The 20,756-nt window shown below is 36.4% G+C and overlaps 1 protein-coding gene across 2 annotated transcripts in view; it reads left to right on the top strand.

Annotated features, from left to right (window-relative positions):
- LOC127969499 (cadherin-18-like) overlaps positions 1-20,756 on the top strand; it is a 201,280-nt gene that overhangs the window by 128,076 nt on the left and 52,448 nt on the right. For both annotated transcript variants that reach the window (XM_052571505.1, XM_052571506.1), the window contains 2 exons: positions 10,069-10,363; positions 20,190-20,309. In XM_052571505.1, the coding sequence (XP_052427465.1) occupies positions 10,069-10,363; positions 20,190-20,309 (415 nt within the window). The remainder of the gene's footprint in view (positions 1-10,068; positions 10,364-20,189; positions 20,310-20,756) is intronic.

The following is a 20,756-nucleotide window of genomic DNA, read 5'->3' as shown; positions in this document are numbered from 1 at the left end:
ACACATATTACATTGAATAATTAGTGATTAAGATCTAAAATTGGCTTGCAAGAAAACACAAGCTGATAACTGTGTATATGTGTGGTTTTCACTGGCTATCCTTTTTTTATTTTTTTATTTTTGCCTCTACAAAAATGGTTTGAACATGTTTCAACATAATTTCCCCAAAAAACCTTCTAGTCTTCAATGTGTCTGTTCTGCTCTGTCAGCGTTACAGGTCTTGACATCCTCTGATGCAAAAGGTGTTTGGATGTTTTATTCATGGTTATATATGGGTGGTCCCCTGGCAGAATCAAGGAACTGTTTCCACGCAGGATGAGGAAGCTAAAGTGTTCTTCAATATTTTCAAAAGTGTTAATTTGTGGCAAATTGCATGAAAACCATTTGCATGTCCAAACTTAGCTAGCACATTCATGACCCTAAATTAGTAATATTGCCCCGATTTCAGAAATAAATAAATAGTTTAACCAATATTTCGAGAGGTCAAATTGACCCCAACACAACAGTAAGTTCAATGTTGGCTTCTATTATATGATCCTACACTCAACAATTATCAATTAAGATAATATTTGTGTCTAATTTTATTTTAAGAGAACATATGAGACCAAGTGTGTGTACTGAACCAAACACAATATGAAAGCAGTCTCCTGAACTATAAAAGATCAACTTCTGAGAAATGTAATTTTCATCCGGGCAGAGGCTGCACATTTTTATTTTTTTTTTTGGTGCAGTTTTGATCAAATGTACCTGATTAGAAAAGTGAGGCCTAAAGAACCTCTAACAAAGGCACTGTTCATACACACACACACACACACACACACACACACACTGATTAAAAGCTCTAGAGATTAAAAAAGGATATGTTTAATCAGAGACAAGTCCACCTTACTAATTGTGAATATACAGCTCAGCGGTGATTGATGAGTTTATTTTACTCTTTGACCTCATTCTCCTTCGCTCCTCCTCATACTCCCTCCATCTCCCTCTCCTTCATTCTCAAAGTCTTTCTGTCCTGTCATTGAGGCTTTTTTCTATCCCACACTCCATCCATCCTGACTCACACTTAATGAGACTTGTCTTCACTCATTTTGCTTCTAAATTTTTACAGCAATTTTGGATGATTTTACTCCAGGTAATATGACTGCAAACATTAGATGAGTAATAGACCCATTAAGTGAATCATAATTCCATCCAGTTATGTATTAACTTTTCAAAATGATACTTTTAAGCATTTGTATGTTTATTGAAGTCTAGTCAATTATACAGTGCAAAGTTATTGAAAAGCATAGGCAAATTTATTTTGGAATAATCTCTTAAATTGGACGAAGGGTCAGTTGCTTTCTTCTGTCAGAGGAAAATAAAAAAGTGAAGAAGTTGATTTGCTGAGTTTCCAAGGTTACAGGGTTACTGTGAGCATTATTCAGAGGTAACAGTCAGTCCCGGTAATGGATGTTGCTGTACAATTGTGAGAATCTTTATTTGAGGTGTCATTTTTGGCGGATATTCTGAGTGCGGATGATAAAATCTAGAAATAATGAGATTTTTGATAAGCGAATGACTGAAAAGTCTGTTAAAGTGAATGGAAAGAGAATGGGTATTATTTATTTATGAAATAATAGTGTTTAATGCATTTTATTTTATTTTTGGATGCTGGAGAATCCACATTTTCTGATATGATTGTGTTTCCTTATCTTGTCATATATTTATGTATTGTATCAAATCATTCAGTTATGTATCCTCACAGTATATTCAAATCTATGATTCATCTAGGATTTTTAATATGATTGCATTTCATGACAACTTCTGATTTTAGTTTTACTTTTGCCATATCTCATTTCATCAAGTATTTTTCACAGTTTTATGTACTCAGTTAATCAAGTATTATTTGTATATATTCATTTATACACTTATAGTCACTCTACTGCTCTATGTCAAATTTCAGTTATCTGTTTGATTTTGTATATCTTTTTTTCATTAACTTGGCATATAAAAGATTTACATATGTTTTATTATTTTTTGACATAAAAATATATTTTGTTATATTTTAATGATGTCTGAACAGGATGTTGGAAAATTGTTCTTTGCAAACATTTAGGGTGCTTTCAAACTTGGTTCACTTGCCTGGTCTGAACCCGAGTTCGGTTGCGCCTCAGTCACTCATCAGGAAAGTGAGTGAAACACACACATACACACATTTTCATCAAATAATTTGTCATTAAAAGCAGTTCACTTCCGCGATATGGTACGATTGCGTTCACATAAGCAGCGAACCGTATCAGAGTTCACATGAAGCGTACCCCAGACCACCGTTTTTAAGCGGACTCGTGGGTTCGCATCCGAGTACGGAAGACAACGTTCACATCATCCAAACGAACCGAACTCTGACATCAATCGAACCCGGGTGCTAGTGTGAAAGCACCCTTATATGCATGGATGTTGCTCCCTATTTTTTACTCCATTCTGAATTTGAATGTTGGATGATATTTTGCATAGTGATATTTGAAGATCGGTAGAGCTTGCTGTTTCTGTGCAAAGAGTGTAAAAAGCACAACAGCCTTGTTGACCTTCCTTTAAAGCTGCGGTAGGGAACTTTTGACGCTCTAGCGGTTAATAAACAGAACTAATTGCGTCTTGCGGAAGAACATCGTAGCCGGAACTACTTCTCTCTGTTTATGTCTATGAAGAATCACAAAGGTACTGGGTTACTCCGCCGCGGTACCCCCGAAGCAATCTAAAATAGTCTGAATATAAACACTTATTATAGGTGCACCCTAGTGATTCAGGACAAGCCAAAAACACGGTTTGGAAAATGGATTCATTATGTACTCGCTTATTATATACATTTTTCTACATTTTGAACACAAACAAAGTTACGGACCGCAGCTCTGATTGGTTGTTTCTTACCGGGAGCGATGGATTTCTGCAAATGGCAATAGGACACTGGGAGGAGCCAGAGGAGCTTGATTTTTACACAGATTATCTGTCTCATATTCTACTGTCAGGACATAATGACAGGTTTAATAAATATGTAAAAAATTATTTTTTTCTACAAAAGTTCCCTACAGCAACTTTAACATCAGCCAAATGGGTGGGGGGGGGGGGTGTCCAATGGTAAATGTAATGGGTAAAAACAGTTTGACATTTGTTGATTAAACTGTTTTTTTTTTTTTTTTTTTTTTTTTACTTATAATAATTAAACATATTTCAACTTCATTTTTAAGTTGTACAATATTCAACTCAAACTTTAAGTCAGTGTAAAATCAGCTGTAATAATTGAAGAAATTAATACTGAAAACAGTGCAGTGATCATTTAGGTTTATCAATTTGTGAATCAAATATAATGCTGTATTCTATAGATAGATAGATAGATAGATAGATAGATAGATAGATAGATAGATCTCACACTATGCGTGAGTCTCTCTCTCTCTCTCTCTCTCTCTCTCTCTCTCTCTTCCTAAAGAGCTTGTTAAAGTGGAGGAGATGTTTCTTCTCACAATGTTCTTAATGTCACATCTACTTTGCTTTTTTAATATTTTAGCTTCATTTGTTTGGTAGGCTTGAAATAGTTGATACAGATGGGATTCAGTTTTATTTGTGGCACTTATATTTAATTGATAAAGTTAATACTTTGCACTCTGTTATCACTCCAGGAATGATGGCCCACCCTGTGTTTTAGCTGGATGGTTTTGGCTCTATTGACCCAGTGCCACTTTTATTTCCTGCCATTAGTGAGGGCTTGACTGAGCATCAGTGGAGCTGCTGCAGAGACAGAGTGTGATATATTAGCCTGTGCCCAGCTAAGTCAGTGGCCAAATTAGAAGCCTGACTGCAGGTTAAGTGAAATTTATGTTCCCTTGTGTAGCTGTGACCAAATTTGGAAGCAGCAGAGCTGGAGTGTAAAAGGAATGGGGCTGGGTTCAGCAGTCCTGATCGTGTAGCATTTGGGATTTCACAATGAATCCTGTTTAATTTGTCATGGGGCGTGTGTGTGTGTAATCCCAACAGCACCCATTATCACAATGCTATTGTTGCAAAAGCAGCAGAAAGCAAATAACACCAGACTAAAAGTACACAAAATACTTTTGAAGTGTGTATTTTTAGATGTCTTAATGTTTTGTTATTTTGATTGATTGTTTTCTTGCATATTATTTTCATTCATTTATTCATGTGTGTGTGTGTGTGTGTGTGTGTATACAGTTGCATCTCAAAAAAATTAGAATGTCGTGGAAAAGTTAATTTATTTCAGAAATGTTACTTAAATTGTGAAACTTAATTCAAATGAAATTCAAAGCACACAGACTGAAGTAGTTTAAGTATTTGCTGCTTTTATTTGTAGTTATTTTGACTCGCATTTATCTCGCAGTATCTCAACAAATTAGAATATGGTCACACGCCAATCAGCTAATCAACTCAAAACACCTGCAAATGAAATTTGAGAAACAAGAGACCAAAAAATGCAGATGAGCTGAAGGCCACTGTCAGAGAAACCTGAGCTTCCAAACCACTTCAGCAGTGCTACAAACTGATCACCTCCATGCCACGCAGAATTGAGGCATTAAAGCAAAAGGAACCCCTACCAAGTACGTGCTTTCCAGAAGGCCAACAAATCACTTTGTTGTTTTAGTGTTTTTTTTTTTTTTTTTTTTTTCTGTTTTTGTATTGGTCTTATCAAGTATTATAATTTGTTAAGATTGGTTTTTTGTTAAATATGACCCAAAATCATCACAATTAAAAGAACCAAAGACTTAATCTACTTCAGTCTGTGTGCGCTGGATTTATTTAATACACAAGTTTCAAATTTTTTGTTGAATTACTGAAATGAACTTTTCCACAACATATAAAACCTATAACACATAAAAGAGCAATGTTTGAGCAACCAAATTTTCCTCTGGGCTCCGATTTGTGAAGAAAAGTGCAGTTTGAATAAAATAAACATTCCCTTAATTTAATCTTAATGTTTTACACTGGCCTAATGATCATTCAAGGCATTTTCTAAACTGCAAGTAGCCAACACAACACAAATGAAACACTTTAAGTACATTAGATAGCACAAATACGATCCCAGACATCGATTATGAAGTTATAATCTGATAAAAACGCATTACAAGGACACAGTATTGTCTTGGCAGCCCAGTCATGGGAAATTCAGACAAATAAAATGTCACAAAAGGCATTCGACTCTTCAATCACACCATCATATGAAGTGGTGAAACTCATTTCCTGGGTTTTGACTGTTTGAGGGCAAGAATTGTGTAAACCGTGGCCAGTAATAAAAACAGCTATGCTGAAATTAATTTGTAATTAAAGGAGAGCGTGGGCTGATTGCACAGCCGGGTCGTCGGCGGGAGTGAACTGTCCGTTTGTGTCAGTAAACAGAGCACTCAGGCGAGCAGTCAGTAATTAGCTGAACGGTCAGAGCTCACACTCGGCCTAGAACCTCTCCAATCAGAAGACAAGTTAATGAGACGTTATGCTAGAAGCCTGTAAACAAAATCAGTTGCAGCCACAGTGAATCTGCACCAATTATTCTACATTATCTTCTCAAAAAAAAAAAAAATAAAGATGTAAAAAGATGGTTTTAGATTACAATTTAGCTTCAGCAAGAGTGCTGCTGTACTAAATGGAGAAACCTGCATTTCAGGCAAAAAATGTAATACAAATGGCTAGTTTGTATATATGGAAGCATTCCTCAGAGATCTTGGTCCATGTTGATATGATAGCATCACACAGTTGCTGCAGATTTGTCAGCTGCACATCCATGATGCGAATCTCCCATTCCAACACATCCCAAAGTTGCTCTATTTGACTGAGATCTGACTGAGATCTGTTCAAGAAACCAATCTGAGATGATTTGAGCCTTGTGACATGGTGCATTATCCTGCTGGAAGAAGCCATCAGAAGATGGGTACACTGTAGTCATAAAGGGATGGATATGGTAAGAAACAATACTCAGGTAGGCTGTGGCTTCTAAACAATGCTCAATTGGCACTAAGGGGCCAATTGTGTGCCAAGAAAATATCCCCCACACCATTACACCACCAGCAGCAGCCTGACTCATTGAGACATGACAGGATGAATCCATGCTTTCGTGTACTTTACACCAAATTCTGACCCTACCATCTGAATGTCACAGCAGAAATCAAGGCTCATCAGACCAGATTATGTTTTAACAATCTTCTATTGTCTAATTTTGGTGAGCCTGTGCGAATTGTAGCCTCCTCTCCTGTTCTTAGCTGAAAGGAACAGCACCTGGTGTGGTCTTCTGCTGTTGTAGCCAACCTGCTTCAGGGTTTGATGTGTTGGTTGCAACAAGTGGCTATTTGAGTTACTGTTGCCTATCTATCATCTCTAACCAGTCTGCCCGTTCTCCTTTGACGTCAACAAGGCATTTTTATCCACACAACTGACACTCACTGGATATTTTCTCTTTTTAAGACCATAGTCTGTAAACCCTAAAGATGTTTATGCATGAAATTCCCAGTAGATCAGCAGTTTTTGAAATACTCAGACCAGCCTGTCTGGAACCAACAACTATTCCACCTTTAAAGCCACTTAAAACCCCTTTCTTCCCCATTCTGATGCTCGGTTTAATCTTCAGCAAGTCGTCTTCACCACATCTAGATGCCTAAATGCATTTAGTTGCTGCTGAATGATTAGCAATTCATAGATGTTGGTGATATTTATGATATTAGTATTTATTTATTTATGAAACTATTAGTTATTCATAAATATTAGTGACAAAATACATTTTAAACATTTCATTAATTAAATAGTTAATTCATTCATTCATGAAATTATTATTATTTCATACATATTAGTTATGATATCAGCATTTATTTGTTTGATTGTTTTTGTGTGTATATATATATATATATATATATATATATATATATATATATATATATATATATATATATATATATATATATTAGTGCTGTCAATCGATTAAAAAAAATTAACTAATTAATCGCACAATTTTTTAAAATTAATCGCGATTAATCGCGATTAATCGCAATTAAAAGACTGAAACTTTTTGGATATGTAAATGTAAATTGTAAATAATTAATGTAATATTTTTGGATATGTAAATGTAAAATGTAAATAATTAATGTAAACTCAAGACAAAGAAACTATTTAAATTCAAAATATGATTGTTTATTGGAATTTTTGTTTAACTTGTAACACAGATTTTCTCATGTAAACAACATACCTGCAATAAACCATCAATATCTTCCAAATTAACTGTTGGCTTGAAAGCCATATTTATTACAGAAATAAAAACACAGGCATGTAAGTACCATTTGAATTTCAAAACAATCAATGCCAATAATAGACAAAAATGATTTCCATGTTGAATTCTAAGTGGACTGCAAAAAATTCCAAAGTATAGTCATTGCCAGTGCTTTAAGTGGGCCAGTATGCACCGGTACCGCCACTTCCAAATATAGCTCTTGAGCGTACCGCCACCTCTCCGTGCGCCCAGAACGTGCTTGTAGCGTACCGGTACGCTCATTTGGACATCTGTTTTAATAGAGGTTTTAATCTTTCACCTGCACTGCCGATTTTCAGAGCGCCCTTCACAATGCAAGCTTCCTAATTCATCCCACCCAGAGCAGAAACTACATTACCCATTCACCCTTAAGTTATACAAGTGAATAGCGCATGTGTCGCTTTTCCCACTGTTAAGTGTCAACAACTCAACGTGGCCGGAGAAGGTGTGTGAAACTCGTTGTGAGTTATACTAAAGCAAAATCTTGAGTATTTATTGTCTGATAAACATTAAAAACTGTCTGCGGAGGTTGAGTCGTCCTGCAGCCCCCGCTGGCTGTTCATTGGCTGCAGCATCTTTTTTCTAAGTTCTAAAAAAATACCGTAGACGGCAAGGCACAAATTTAGATATTCATTTATCTAATTAATCTATAGCCTATGCATAGATATGATCTTTTTGTCCCCTTTTTGTTTTAAAGCTTGATGAAGAGAGAGAGCGCAAGTTGCTGCAGCTGCAAGGACAGTGATGCACGCGCACAGGAGTGATTGACAGTTCGCGGCACTGTGTACAAAAAATACTCCGCTACACAATTATTCCTTTATTTTCGTTTAAGCTTATTAACGTTAGCGTTACAGAAAGGTCTGATTTACGCACTGTTACAGTCATTGTTTATTTTGTTTTTTAAACAATGACATTTGAGTTCATGATTTTAATGTTGCTGTTTCTTGTGGCAGACTAAATGAAGAGTAATGTTTCTTGTGGCAGACTGAAGAGTAATCCGGCAGAGTTTTATACTGAAACTTTCCGTCTAAAAGTCCTTCCTTGGTCTTATCCATATTTCTTTGCACGTTGAACACACATAGGCCACAACTGGAAATAAAAAAAACTGCAACCGCGTAAATTGCGTTATTTTTTTTTAACGCGTTAAATATTTCAAATTAATCGAATGCGTTAACGCGCTAATTTTGACAGCACTAATATATATATATATATATATATATATATATATATATATATATATATATATATATATATATATATATATATATATATATATACTGTATTTCCATGTGTACTACCATTCAAAACTTTGGTGTCATAAAAAGATTATTGTTTTTTAATTATTAATAAATCTTAAATATAAGTTAAATTTATAGCTATGATATTATTATTTATTATAATAGTAGTTATAATACAGCTATGAAGAATTAAAATAATCTACATGTCACAGTAAAGATGTTTATAATGTTAAAAAGGTTCAATAAATTGAGTTAAAGTGGATCACGAATCAACACTTATTGGATAGTGACAATAAAACACCCATTCGGCTACTAGTTATCATAATCCAGTCATTTCTGCACTGATGATATATGCACAATTATGTTTATTAAGCAAGTACAGATGCTAAATGTCTCAAGTTGTAAGCGTTTGTTTGCTTCAGTTTGCTCTAGTCATTAAACTGGGTTTGAGCGGATCACAATCTGACACTTATTGGATAGTGACAATAAAACACTCAGGAGAACCAGGGCTTTCAGCGGTTTGAGTGTTCTGTCAATGTTTTGCCTTATCACAAAACCAATGAGCCTTGAGACAGCATGCATTGAGCAGACTGCTTGTTGTGTGCAGAGCTCAGACAGCAGGTATCCCATGGGTTCACACTACACCTTCCTGAAACATTAACTGCTCTTGTCATTTCTTGCCATGTTTTGGGAATATCAGTATTGTTATTTAGGGCTTTCGTAATTATTATCTGGCGCATCTAGAGGCTGTGCAATGCAGTCAGACATCCCCCACAACATGTACCAGTTCATTGTCATGTCTGATCACTCGTTCAGTTCCCAAAGAGAGGTAACTGTAAGAGCAAAGACTCAAAGAAGTCGTGAAAGTGTAGATGGCAGTTAGGTGGGTGAATCTTATGATGACAGCTTTAAAGAATGTACTCAGGTCACATTTCACCCTCAAATCAACAAAAGAATACATCATTTTATTTATGCATGAAGAAAATTATGCCTAGTTTGTAGGATAATATTAAGACTTTTGGAATCTTGACTTTGTTTTCATGACAACTAAGCACATTTCTGCCCAATTAATGAATGAATGAATGTTCATTGTAATGACAAAAAAGTTAAATAATAAATTGTTAAATGTATGAAGCATGCCTATATCAGGAGAATTTTTGACCTTACATTTATGATTATTATTATTATCTAATTGTAATAATGTGTTTTGCCTGGGGTTAAACTGGCCCAACATTATGTGTGTGTGTGTTTAGTAGAAATTCCTGATTCTGTTCCAGTTTAATGTGCAGAAACAAATATAGGTAAGAAATTAGTAGGTTGACTTCCTGAAGAGTATGTTTGCCTAGCATCCTAGCAAACAGCCCAGCATCACTGCACAGGCAAAAAGACACTCACATTTTCCTCTAAAAATGTAAAGAATTTACTTACTTTTGCAAATCAGGCAGATATAAGGTTTGTTGGAACATTGTGTGCTTAATGAGACCTGGTTATTGAATATATTGTAATATATTGATTCATATCGGCAGTCACACACCAACTTTTCTTTGTCTCTCATTTCAGCTACATTCTAATTCAGACAAAGGCGACGGTTCGGTCAGGTACATCCTTAGTGGTGAAGGAGCAGGAAGTATCTTCATCATCAACGAGGTAACGGGAGACATCCACGCCACCAAAAGTCTGGACCGGGAAAAGAAATCACATTATGTTCTTCACGCGCAGGCCATCAACATCAACACCAATAAACCCCTGGAGCCAGAGTCAGAGTTCATTATAAAAGTTCAGGATATTAATGACAATGCCCCCAAATTCCCTGACGGACCCTTCGTCACAACTGTGCCTGAGATGGCAGAAGTTGGTGAGATTTCCTTCTTTTCTTATGATCTTTTTTTGTCCTGCACACAAATATAACCTATCTGACCAAGGACCACACAAACCAGACTTTAATCTCTGGGGTATATTTGTAGCACACCAAAAATACATTGTATGGGTCAAAATTATAGAATTTTATTTCATGGCAAAAGTCTTTACGATATTAAGTAAAGCTCATGTTCCGTGAAAATATTTTTGTAAATTTCCTACTATAAAAAGTAATATGCATTGCTAAGAACTTCAGTTGGACAACTTTAAAGGCGATTTTCTCAATATTTAGATTTTTTGGCACCCTCAGATTCCAGATTTTCAAATAGTTTTATCTCTGCCAAATATTGTCTTATCCTAACAAACCATACATCAATGGAAAGCTTATTTATTCCACTTTCTGATTATGTATAAATCTCAATTTCATAAAATTGACCCTTATGACTGGTTTCGTGGTCTTGGGTCACACATTACTCTTAACTTATATGCATGCAGTTCCTTTCATTGTAAAGTTAAAATGTCTAAAAATATATAAAACAGGATAAAAGTCCTATGAGAACTTTTAATAGAAAGCATCTTAAATTGCTTCTTTTTTTTTTTTTGGTCAATGTTTTGGCAGATTAATTTTTCTTTTTTTCTTTGGTATGACCAAGTTAAAGTATGCGTGCGTGCGTGCCTGTGTGTGTGTTGTCCTGGTATTTTCTACATTGTGGGGAAATGTGTCTCCACATGCATGATAATATTATTAGCAATGTTTTGTAAAAAACAAAGATAATAACAGCACATTTCAGCCAGTCAACCTTCATAAAGATATGACATCTCAAACATACAGTAGTAGTAGACTACAATAAAGTTTATTTTTTTTTGTGCTTGACGGACTTGTTTTGCTGTTGCACCCGCGTATCGCACAAGAAACTAAAAATGCAGCGCTCATGTTTAAAGTTCAGCTTCTGTCTCATAACCTGTGTTATTTTCCATTTCACTGCCACAGACGCATCCTTTATGATCAGCCGCTTAGGACTAACAACGTTAGCGATGTGTTCAAAGTTACGGTCCTTCATTGAGCAGTTAATAGCCTCAGCAACTTAGAACAGGCATTTCCCTAAACAGCCACAGGCCAGATTTTCCGGCATAGTAAAGAGACTATTAATAACGAAAACGTTTATTGATTTTTGCTAATTAATATTTTATTTCAGTTGTTAGTTTCGTTTCGTTTTTAATTTATTGTGATTTTTTTTTTTTTTTTTTTTTTTCAGTTTACGAAAAAAATTTGTTACCAATAGTTTAAGTCTTAATTTCAGTTTTTTTTTTTGTTTTTTTTTACGAAAATATCCTTGGTGAATTCCTCATTGACTAGCTGATATACCACATACCACCCTTCAAATAATTCTAACTCTAAATAAGTCTAACTCTGAGCCTTGCTCGTTCTTTAACTTGTGTTTGTTGCCCTGTCTAAATTATGGAAATTTGACATTAGCCTACTTCACCTTAGACTTTTAACTCCACTGCAACATCCACTATCTATGGCTAGAACAGCAACTGTAAACACCATGACTTGCGTTGAACCACCGATGCCCTCAAATCAGACAGGAGAACCATGACTGAGAACATAACACACGTCGGGAAGCGTGTTTGTGAAGGCGGGGCCAGGGGGTGATATTACTTGATGCGTAAAGACTCCTTCAGATCAGAAGCACCATGCTGGCTGCTATTTTTTTTTTTGTTTGTTTGATTTTTTTATTTTTTTTTAACTGGTAATTGAGTATGAAAAATGAATAAATAACATTTAAATCTTATTAATGCTTTTTGGTGTGGTTTTGCAGTTTTGCTCTTGTGTAGAGTTAGTGATTTATGTAATGTATGTCAACATGAAAACAAAAATATTGACTTTAATTTTGCATGTTCATGGAGCCATGGACTAAGATGACTGATGTTAATGGACTAAGACTAAAATTATGCCAAATTATGGAAGCAAAATTGTTTGTGAGAATTATTTCAGTTTGACTTTCGCGTGTAACTCGTCCAGCACCATTTGTACTACAGATCTAAACAAAAGTTGCTGCAAAATACCACAAGGTATCTTTCCTCAGAACACCTCAGCAACCACATAGTGCCAGTGTAGTTCTAAACAAATGCTGCTCTGTGTGTCCAAACCCATGAGATTGTTTCGCTCTTTTCTTTGAGCAGAAGTGAATTGTTTACTGCTCAACTTAAATGTCTCAGGTTCAGGTGATACGGTCCATTTCCGTCTGTGTGCAAAAGTGAAAATTTAAATGGATTTTAAAAGCATATCTGTCCAGAAAATATTCTAACCTGATGCTTACTGATGCAAACTCATAAGATGTCACTCTCTAAGATCCATCACTTCTAATTCAGATCTCCCAGATTCACTCCAGCTGGCTTTTTTTCTATCCAGCCTATGGCTTTTATGCTGTTGTTTTGTGTTTTGCAGCTAGAGTTCCCTCAGGAGCCCGACAGCTCTTAGAGAGCACTATGTGCTCCTGCTTTCACCAGAACGCTCCACTTCCACTAGGAGAAACAGTGAAAATATATACAGAGAGAAATAGAGTGAGAGATTCCCTTACAACACAGTTTTACCAGGTAGACGTCTACACGGGTCCAAAATTTTGAACCCGAACCCAAAGAGACCCATAAATGGACCCAGAACCGACGCGGACCGTCACTTATTTGAAAGCTGGACCTGAACAAGGCTGGCAAGACACAGACCTGATTGGACCCAATCGGCTCATATTCCACAGCAAATTGCTATTAACAAATTGATAAACAAGTTGCGAAATTTAAACTTTGTCTTATCTAATGAAAGAAGCCTTCTCCCTTGTTCCTGACAATGATGTACACAATCCTCCTTGCCAAGAAAGTTCCATCCATGTTCCATCCATATTCCTCTCTTGCCAACTGAAATGCTCAATCCGTTCATTATTCCAGCTTCAAAATTCTACTTGCTGTCACGGTGACAGATGACAAATGCGAATTTGCAGTTTTGCATTTTTTGATTGCTCGTCCAGTGCCATTGCTTCTGACGTTAGCTTTACTTATTGCTATCATCTCTGTGCTCTCCAAGCCGAGCCTGAGCAAAAATGTTAGATATTACGACAAGATGGTTCATTCATTATATTATTATAAAAATTGGAGAAACTGCAAAGCACTGTATGGCATAATAAGTCCCGCCTTCTAAATAAAAATGCCACTTGTCAAAGGTAAAGTCATTTCATCGTTTATTTCAAATTAACGACTCACACTTTTCTCATCATTTTCATATATATATATATATATATATATATATATATATATATATATATATATATAAATTTGTCAAATGCTTATATAGATTTTAGCACAGTAAATAGCATGCTACTTTTGTACATTTGTTTTTCCATGTATTTTATCCTCCTACAAAAGTAGTTGTATGGCACAATGCGTTGTGTTCAGATCAGAAGAGGTAATGAACCACTGCTTTAGAGGAACGTTTCTCCTGTAAACTCACTTCCAGCCCACACATAGCATGTCACTGTTGATTTCCAGAAAATGGCTATTATATTATTGATATAATAGAAGTGAAATATTTTGTGTCACATGTTATGTTCTCACTCTCAGCCACGCAAGATACAGTTTTGGAATCTCTCTGGGAGCCTTGAAAGATATATTCCTGGCTGTACAAATGAAATATTTCTCTTTATTTTGGCAGTGTGAAACACTTTTCAGTGGAGATTATGGCCTGTGGATTTAGAAAGGTTTGTTTGTTTATTTAGGTCCCAATTGGCTGTTGCCATAGCAACTGAAGCCCATACAATGCTTTGTGGTATCGTAAGATTTGAGTACCAGCTGCAATCAGTGTTAAAGGAGTCTATTACACGCTGCTGGACTGTCCACTTCATATCACAGTTTTCTCTCGAGCTGATGTTCTGCCTTCATAGGATGTCAGTGGAATCTGATAGATTTGTTCCTCTTGTAAATACACCATTTGAAAAACAGATGAATGCGGTCTACTTGATTTGAATTAAGACTGTGACTGTAAATTCAAAGTACGGCTCCATATGACTCCCATTTGCGAGCCTGACATTGTCTCATTATTTAGAATTTTAATACAGATTACATGTGTGATTGTTCTTGTTTTAAGCAGAAATGTAACATAATAAATATACTGTACGTTTCCATGTTTTTGTTTTATAAAGTTTGGGAAAACATTCTGATTGAATTTAAACCGTTCAGTGGTAGTAATTTCAAAAATTGTAGTTTTAATATTTTTAACATGAACAAAAATTATGTCAAAAGCACAGCAACACAGTAAAATATTATTACAATTTAAATTGTTGAATTTTTTTTGTATCAATTGTATTATCCCAATTGAAAATATTATGATGCCACACTTTTATAGTAATTTTTATTTTAGCTATTATTTTTATTTTAATGTATTATATACACATATGTGTATGACCAAAAATACTATACAAAAACAGTAATATTACAAAATACCATTACATTTTTAAATAATTGTTTAAAATCAGAACCCAAAACCACGTTTGAAATTCTAACCACTTTTAATAATATATAACATTTGCACTGGGGTTAGCACTCAGTATGTTTCACAGGGATATAAACTATCAGTGAAACCTTTTTCATTATCATTCTATTGGAAATGTAAGACTTACCAAAGCCAGAGTTGGTCCAGCAGCACAGCATCACCTCGGCTGGCAGTTTGAGCTCGAAGAACACATGCTCAGTCGATTAGTATTGATGAGACACATGGAGAAGAGATGCTTGGTAACAAGGATTGACAGAAAAAGAGGCAAATGAATAATTAGCCTTGTTTCCTCTTATTCTGGAGTTGAGCATTTGGAGGCGTTTATCTGTAATCATCTGTGAGCTGACTGAGTCCGTCTGGACGCTCACGCTTCTGCCCCCATGCAGCACTAGTCCAGTGATGTCAATATTCAATGTGTGTTGGAGAGCTGTGTTGATGGTTTGTCTCTGCCAGTCTGAATTGATTGACTGGATAAAAGCCACACCTTCAGTTCTAAGAGACTAGTACCAAGCGCTATGAAAGAACCACCACTGCAAACATATACCACCTTCCACATCTATCTATCTACCTCTATATATATATATATATATATATATATATATATATATTTTAGATACATTTAATCATTTAGCAGATGCGTTTGTCCAAAGCGACTTACAAATGAGAACAATAGAAGCAATCAGACCAACGAGAAGACAACAACAGCATATAATTACCATGTCAAGTCTCAGTTAGTTAATTTATTCTAGATTAGAACAGAATAGAATAGAATAGAGTTGGTAAGTACTAGTATTATTTGGTCAAGTGCTGGTGAAAAAAGATGTGTCTTTAGATGTTTTTTGAAAATGACTAAAGACTCAACTGTTCGAACTGAGATTGGGAGGTCATTCCACCAGCTGGGCACAGTCAAGGAAAAGGTCCTTGATAGTGATTTTGAACCTGTTTGGGATGGCACCACAAGGCACCATTCACTTGCAGAACGCAAGCTTCTGGAGGGCGCATAAGTTTAAACTAGTGATTTAAGGTATATTGGTGCAGCTCCAGTGGTCGTTTTGTAGGCAAGCATCAGTACCTTGAATTTGATGCGAGCGGATACTGGTAGCCAATGTAACCTGATGAGGACAGGAGTAACATGAGCTTTTTTGGCTCATTAAAGACAACTCTAGCTGCTGCATTCTGGATCCATTGCAGAGGCTTGATAGAACATGCAGGAAGGCCTGCCACAAGAGCATTATAATAGTCCAGTCTGGAGAGAACAAGAGCTTGGACAAGAAGATGTGTGGCTTGCTCTGACAGGAAGGGTATATTTCTTCATAATGTTGTATGAAGAAAGTCTGCATGACCAGGTCATTTTAGCAATAAGGTCTGTGAAGCATAAATGATGATCGATCACAACTCCTTGGTTTCTGGCTGTCCTGGAAGGAGTTATGGTTGACAAACATATCTGTATAGAGTAGTTGTGATTAAATTATTGGTTAGCTGGACCCACAAGCAGTCCTGTCTTAGTAAGGTTGAGCTGAAAGTGATGGTCCTTCATCAAGCTAGAAATGTCTCTCAGACAGGCTGCAATGAGAGCAGCTACAGTCTGATCATCTGATTGGAATGAGAAGTAGAGTTGAGTGTCATCAGCATAGCAGTGATAATGACAGCTTCTGAATGACAGATCTTCATGACGTCAGGTAGATGGAGAAGAGAAGTGGTCCAAGCACTGAGCCTTGAGGAACCCCAGTAGCAAAAAGCTCTAACTTAGAAACTTCACCCTTCTAAGTCACCTTGAAGGACCTACCTGAGAGGTTAGATTTGAACCACAGGTGTGCGGTTCCAGAGATGCCCATCTTTCTGAGGGTGGACAGGATAATCTGGTGGTTAACTTTGTCAAAAGCAGCAGACAGATCCAGCAAGATAAGTACTGAGGATTTGGAAGCTGCTCTTGCCAGTCGCAGGAATACAGTTGCAGAGAGCAGGGCAGTCTCAGTTGATAGGCCACTTTTGAAGCCATATTGGTTGCTGTCCACAAGGTTGTTCTGTACAAGAAACATAGAGAGTTGGTTGAACACAACTCACTCAAGTGAATATGCAATGAATGGAAGAAGTGTTACCGTTCTGTAGTTTTCTGCTGGATTTAGAGATGGTTTCTTATTAAGCAGTGGGCTTACCTTAGCCTCCTTAAATGCTGTGGTTAATGTACCAGAGGAAAGAGAGCTATTAATAATGTGAGTAAGTGAAGATATATCTGAAGACGAAATGGCCTGAAGGAGGTGAGTGAGGATAGGATCAAGTGGACAAGTAGGATGATTGGAAAGAATACGTTTGTAAATGTCCATTTCCGAGAGTGAAGAGAAGGAGGAGAGAGTGTGTGTATTAATCATTATGAATGCAGTCTGTGGTGTGGGGAATTGGTCGCTGATGGTTCTTGTCTTATTTGTGAAGAAAACTGCAAAGTCATCAGCTGTAAGAGTTGATGAAGTAGGAGGGGGAGGAGAACAGAGAAGAGAAAGTTTTGAAAAGTGTGTGAGAGTCAGAACAGTTGTTAATTCTGTTGTGATAGCATGTTGTTTTAGCAGTGAAGACATTTACATAGAAGGAATAGAGGAGTGACTGATACACACTGAGGTCGGTAGAGTTTCTTGATTTGTGCCATTTCCTCTCTGCAGCCCTAACTTCAGAGCAGTGTTCACGGAGAATATCGGTCAGCCAGGGGGCTGGTGGGTTTGTGCATGCTGGGCTGACATTGGGCAAAAGTTGTGGTTAGAGTGGAGCAAAGAGTGTCAGTAGCACTGTTTGTGTCCAGTGCTGAAAATTGAGAGTTTGAAGGAAGTGAGGATGAAACCACACAGGATAGACGAGAGGGAGAGAGTGAAGGTAGGTTGTGTCGAAAGGTGACCTGCGGAGGAATGTGTTCTGTATCAGGAGTAATTGTGAAGTTAGAAATGTTGAGGAAGTGGTCTGAGGTGTGCAGTGCATTAGCTTAAGTGTTGTCCGTGGAGCAACAGTGTGTGTAGATGAGGTCCAGTTGGTTACATAAGGAGCTGTAATAGACGCTTGCTTGAGATAAAATGAGGCGAGCAGAGTGTTGAAGTCAGCAGCCTGGGGATTTTCTAGGTGGATGTTGAAGTCAACGAGCAGTAACAGAGAAGTACCATCCTCAGGAAAGCTTAATAGTAACACATCCAACTCCTTCAAGAAGTTTCCCAGTTGACCTTGGGGATGATAAAGGACTACAAAGTGGATAACAGGGTGGGTAATAGTAATTGCATGTGATTCAAACGAACTGTTACCTGTAAGAGATGTAAGAGATTCCCATTCATTTATTTATCTATCTGTCTGTCTATCTGTCTGTCTGTCATTCTATTTATCGTATCTATCATTGTAGTGTGATATCTATAACTGTGGCGTGTAGGCATAGTAAAAATGGTTAAAAAGGTCCAGGTAAATTATCTCAAAATAACTTGAAACTGCATGAAATATTAATACTTCTTTTAAGAAATTATATATTGAACATCAGTGTATTTTAATGAATAATTTCACCAATGCAGTAAAGCAAAATACACTTATATATTATTTGAAAATATAAATAAGGAAGAGGTCTATGAAAGTCAGCATATTATCTTAGGATTTGTAAATGTGTCTTTTGAGTCACGTAGAAACAAGTAGAAAAATCTGCACCAAAGCCAGCCTGGAAATTCATGCTGGTGTAAGCTTGTCTTTTTCAGCAGGGGTACCTAATAAAGTGGCTGCTGAGTGTGTACAGCCATGTTAAACAGCAGACGATCAGTATTGACTTCAAAATATTACCCAGCTCCCCTCTTAGCATTCACTGCTTGCGTTGCAGTTTTACTGTACTTTTATTTATTTATTTATTTATTTATATGGGCACGATTTTGATTAGGAGTTAGTAAAACTCAATATCTTTATTAGTCGTGCAGAAACATTACTGCCTCCACACACACAGTTCATCTGCTGGTCCTAGGAGACACTCGTCTGAAAATTCTAGACAAGCTGTTTCAGCAACTTTCCAGCTGCTGCTAGAGTCTGATAGATATGTTTTCAATGAAGCTGAGAGCTGTACAGGGTACAGAGAGGGGTGAGATAACTCATTTAACCAACTGAAGCTTCAGGATTAGAACCAAAATTACTCTTATCTGTAGTTGTTACAGTAATTGCGGCTATCTGGTCTTTATGCTGTTGAACTATGCAGAAAGCAGTGAACTTTGTCTCTCTAGTGTGTATTATGCTGAGTGATGACCATAATTGAAAATCTTTTGAAAGTCTTTGTGGGAGAACACGGCTTTTCGACTTTGCTCTGACTGGGTCTCACCACAAGAGAACACTGCAGAAAATAATTTTATCAATCAGTTTTTTGTCTTTATTTTTGTCTTCGATCTTGATCAGACAGTATATGCTGTAATAATATTGTATTTTTTTTTCCACAGCACATTGGCAAATATATATATATATATATATATATATATATATATATATATATATATATATATAATTGATATAGTTTATTGTATTACACATAGATAAATGCTTGTTAGGCTAACTGGGACTTGTCATTTGCACTTACAGTACATGTTGCTCATTTGTTAGTTTTGATTGCTTCTATTGTCGTCATTTGCAAGTTGCTTTGGATAAAAGCATCTGCTAAATTTAAATTTAAATGTAAATGTAAATTAAAATGAAATTTTTAGTGTCATTTATTCACCAGTAAATTTTCTGCAGTGAAAAGTTGCCTTCAGAATGAGAGTCCAAACAACTGATAAAAACATGAGTCATCCACACGACTTCAGGCCATTAATGAATGTCTTGTGTTTATAATAAACACACCCATCAAGATGTTTTAACCTTAATCCATTGCTTCTGGTTAAGATATGTGTCTTCTATCCATAATATTGCTTTCTCCAGGAAATAAGTTGTTACCATCTGAATCAGGAGAGAAATATATACAGACCAATCACTGTTTACAAGCATGAACAAACATGCAACTTTTTCTAAACACAACAATAATGTATGTACTGGAATCATGTGGATTATTGCGTGATATTTTTCCAGCTTTTCGGACTCTCATCACCCATTCACTGCAAAGGATCCATTCATGAAAAAATTATTTAATGCTAAATTCCTCCAAGTTTGTTCTGATGAAGAAACTCATCTAAATCTTGGATGAACTGAGTACATTTTCAATCCAATTTAAAAATGTGTAAGATATTCCTTTAGGTACATTCAAATCACCCTTCAAACTCACAGCATCAATGTTTTATTCTTTCTCTTTCTGCAGGTACATCAGTTTTTCAAGTGACAGCGACCGACGCAGATGACCCTACATATGGAAACAGTGCACGGGTGGTGTACAGTGTTCTGCACGGACAGCCATACTTCTCCGTTGACCCCAAAACTGGTAAATGTATTACCTCTTTTCATTGTGTGTGTGAAAGTGAATCAATAGTGCTTTTATTGCTTGCAGGTTTAAGACTGCTGCCGCATTTCATTTAGTTGTACAATTAAAAACAACACTCCCTAGCTTTTCATATGAGTTTTTCACATTAGACTGTGAAGTTAGTTTCTCAGAATACAGCTGTGAGCAATAAAATTCACCATTGGCACCCTTCACTGTTTAGAAATAAAGCTTGACATGTGTGCTGCATTGTTTGGATCCCGGCTCTATAATGGAGAGCATCCCTGGAGAATGAGGTGGAGAGAACATTGTGTAAAGGCTTTCAGGGATAAAGACAGGCGGTTGGAGAGAGAACAAGATTCAGAGTGCTTTGAGATGGATTTGGTGTTCATTAGAGGTGGACATTGTTTGAGGGTTTTTACGAGGAACTATTAAATGTTAATGGAGACA

This window comes from Carassius gibelio, chromosome B12 (assembly GCF_023724105.1).
Source record: "Carassius gibelio isolate Cgi1373 ecotype wild population from Czech Republic chromosome B12, carGib1.2-hapl.c, whole genome shotgun sequence".
Classification (NCBI taxonomy): domain Eukaryota; kingdom Metazoa; phylum Chordata; class Actinopteri; order Cypriniformes; family Cyprinidae; genus Carassius; species Carassius gibelio.
The sequence above is the reverse complement of the archived record's forward strand: the minus strand, read 5'-3'. Positions and strand labels throughout refer to the sequence as shown.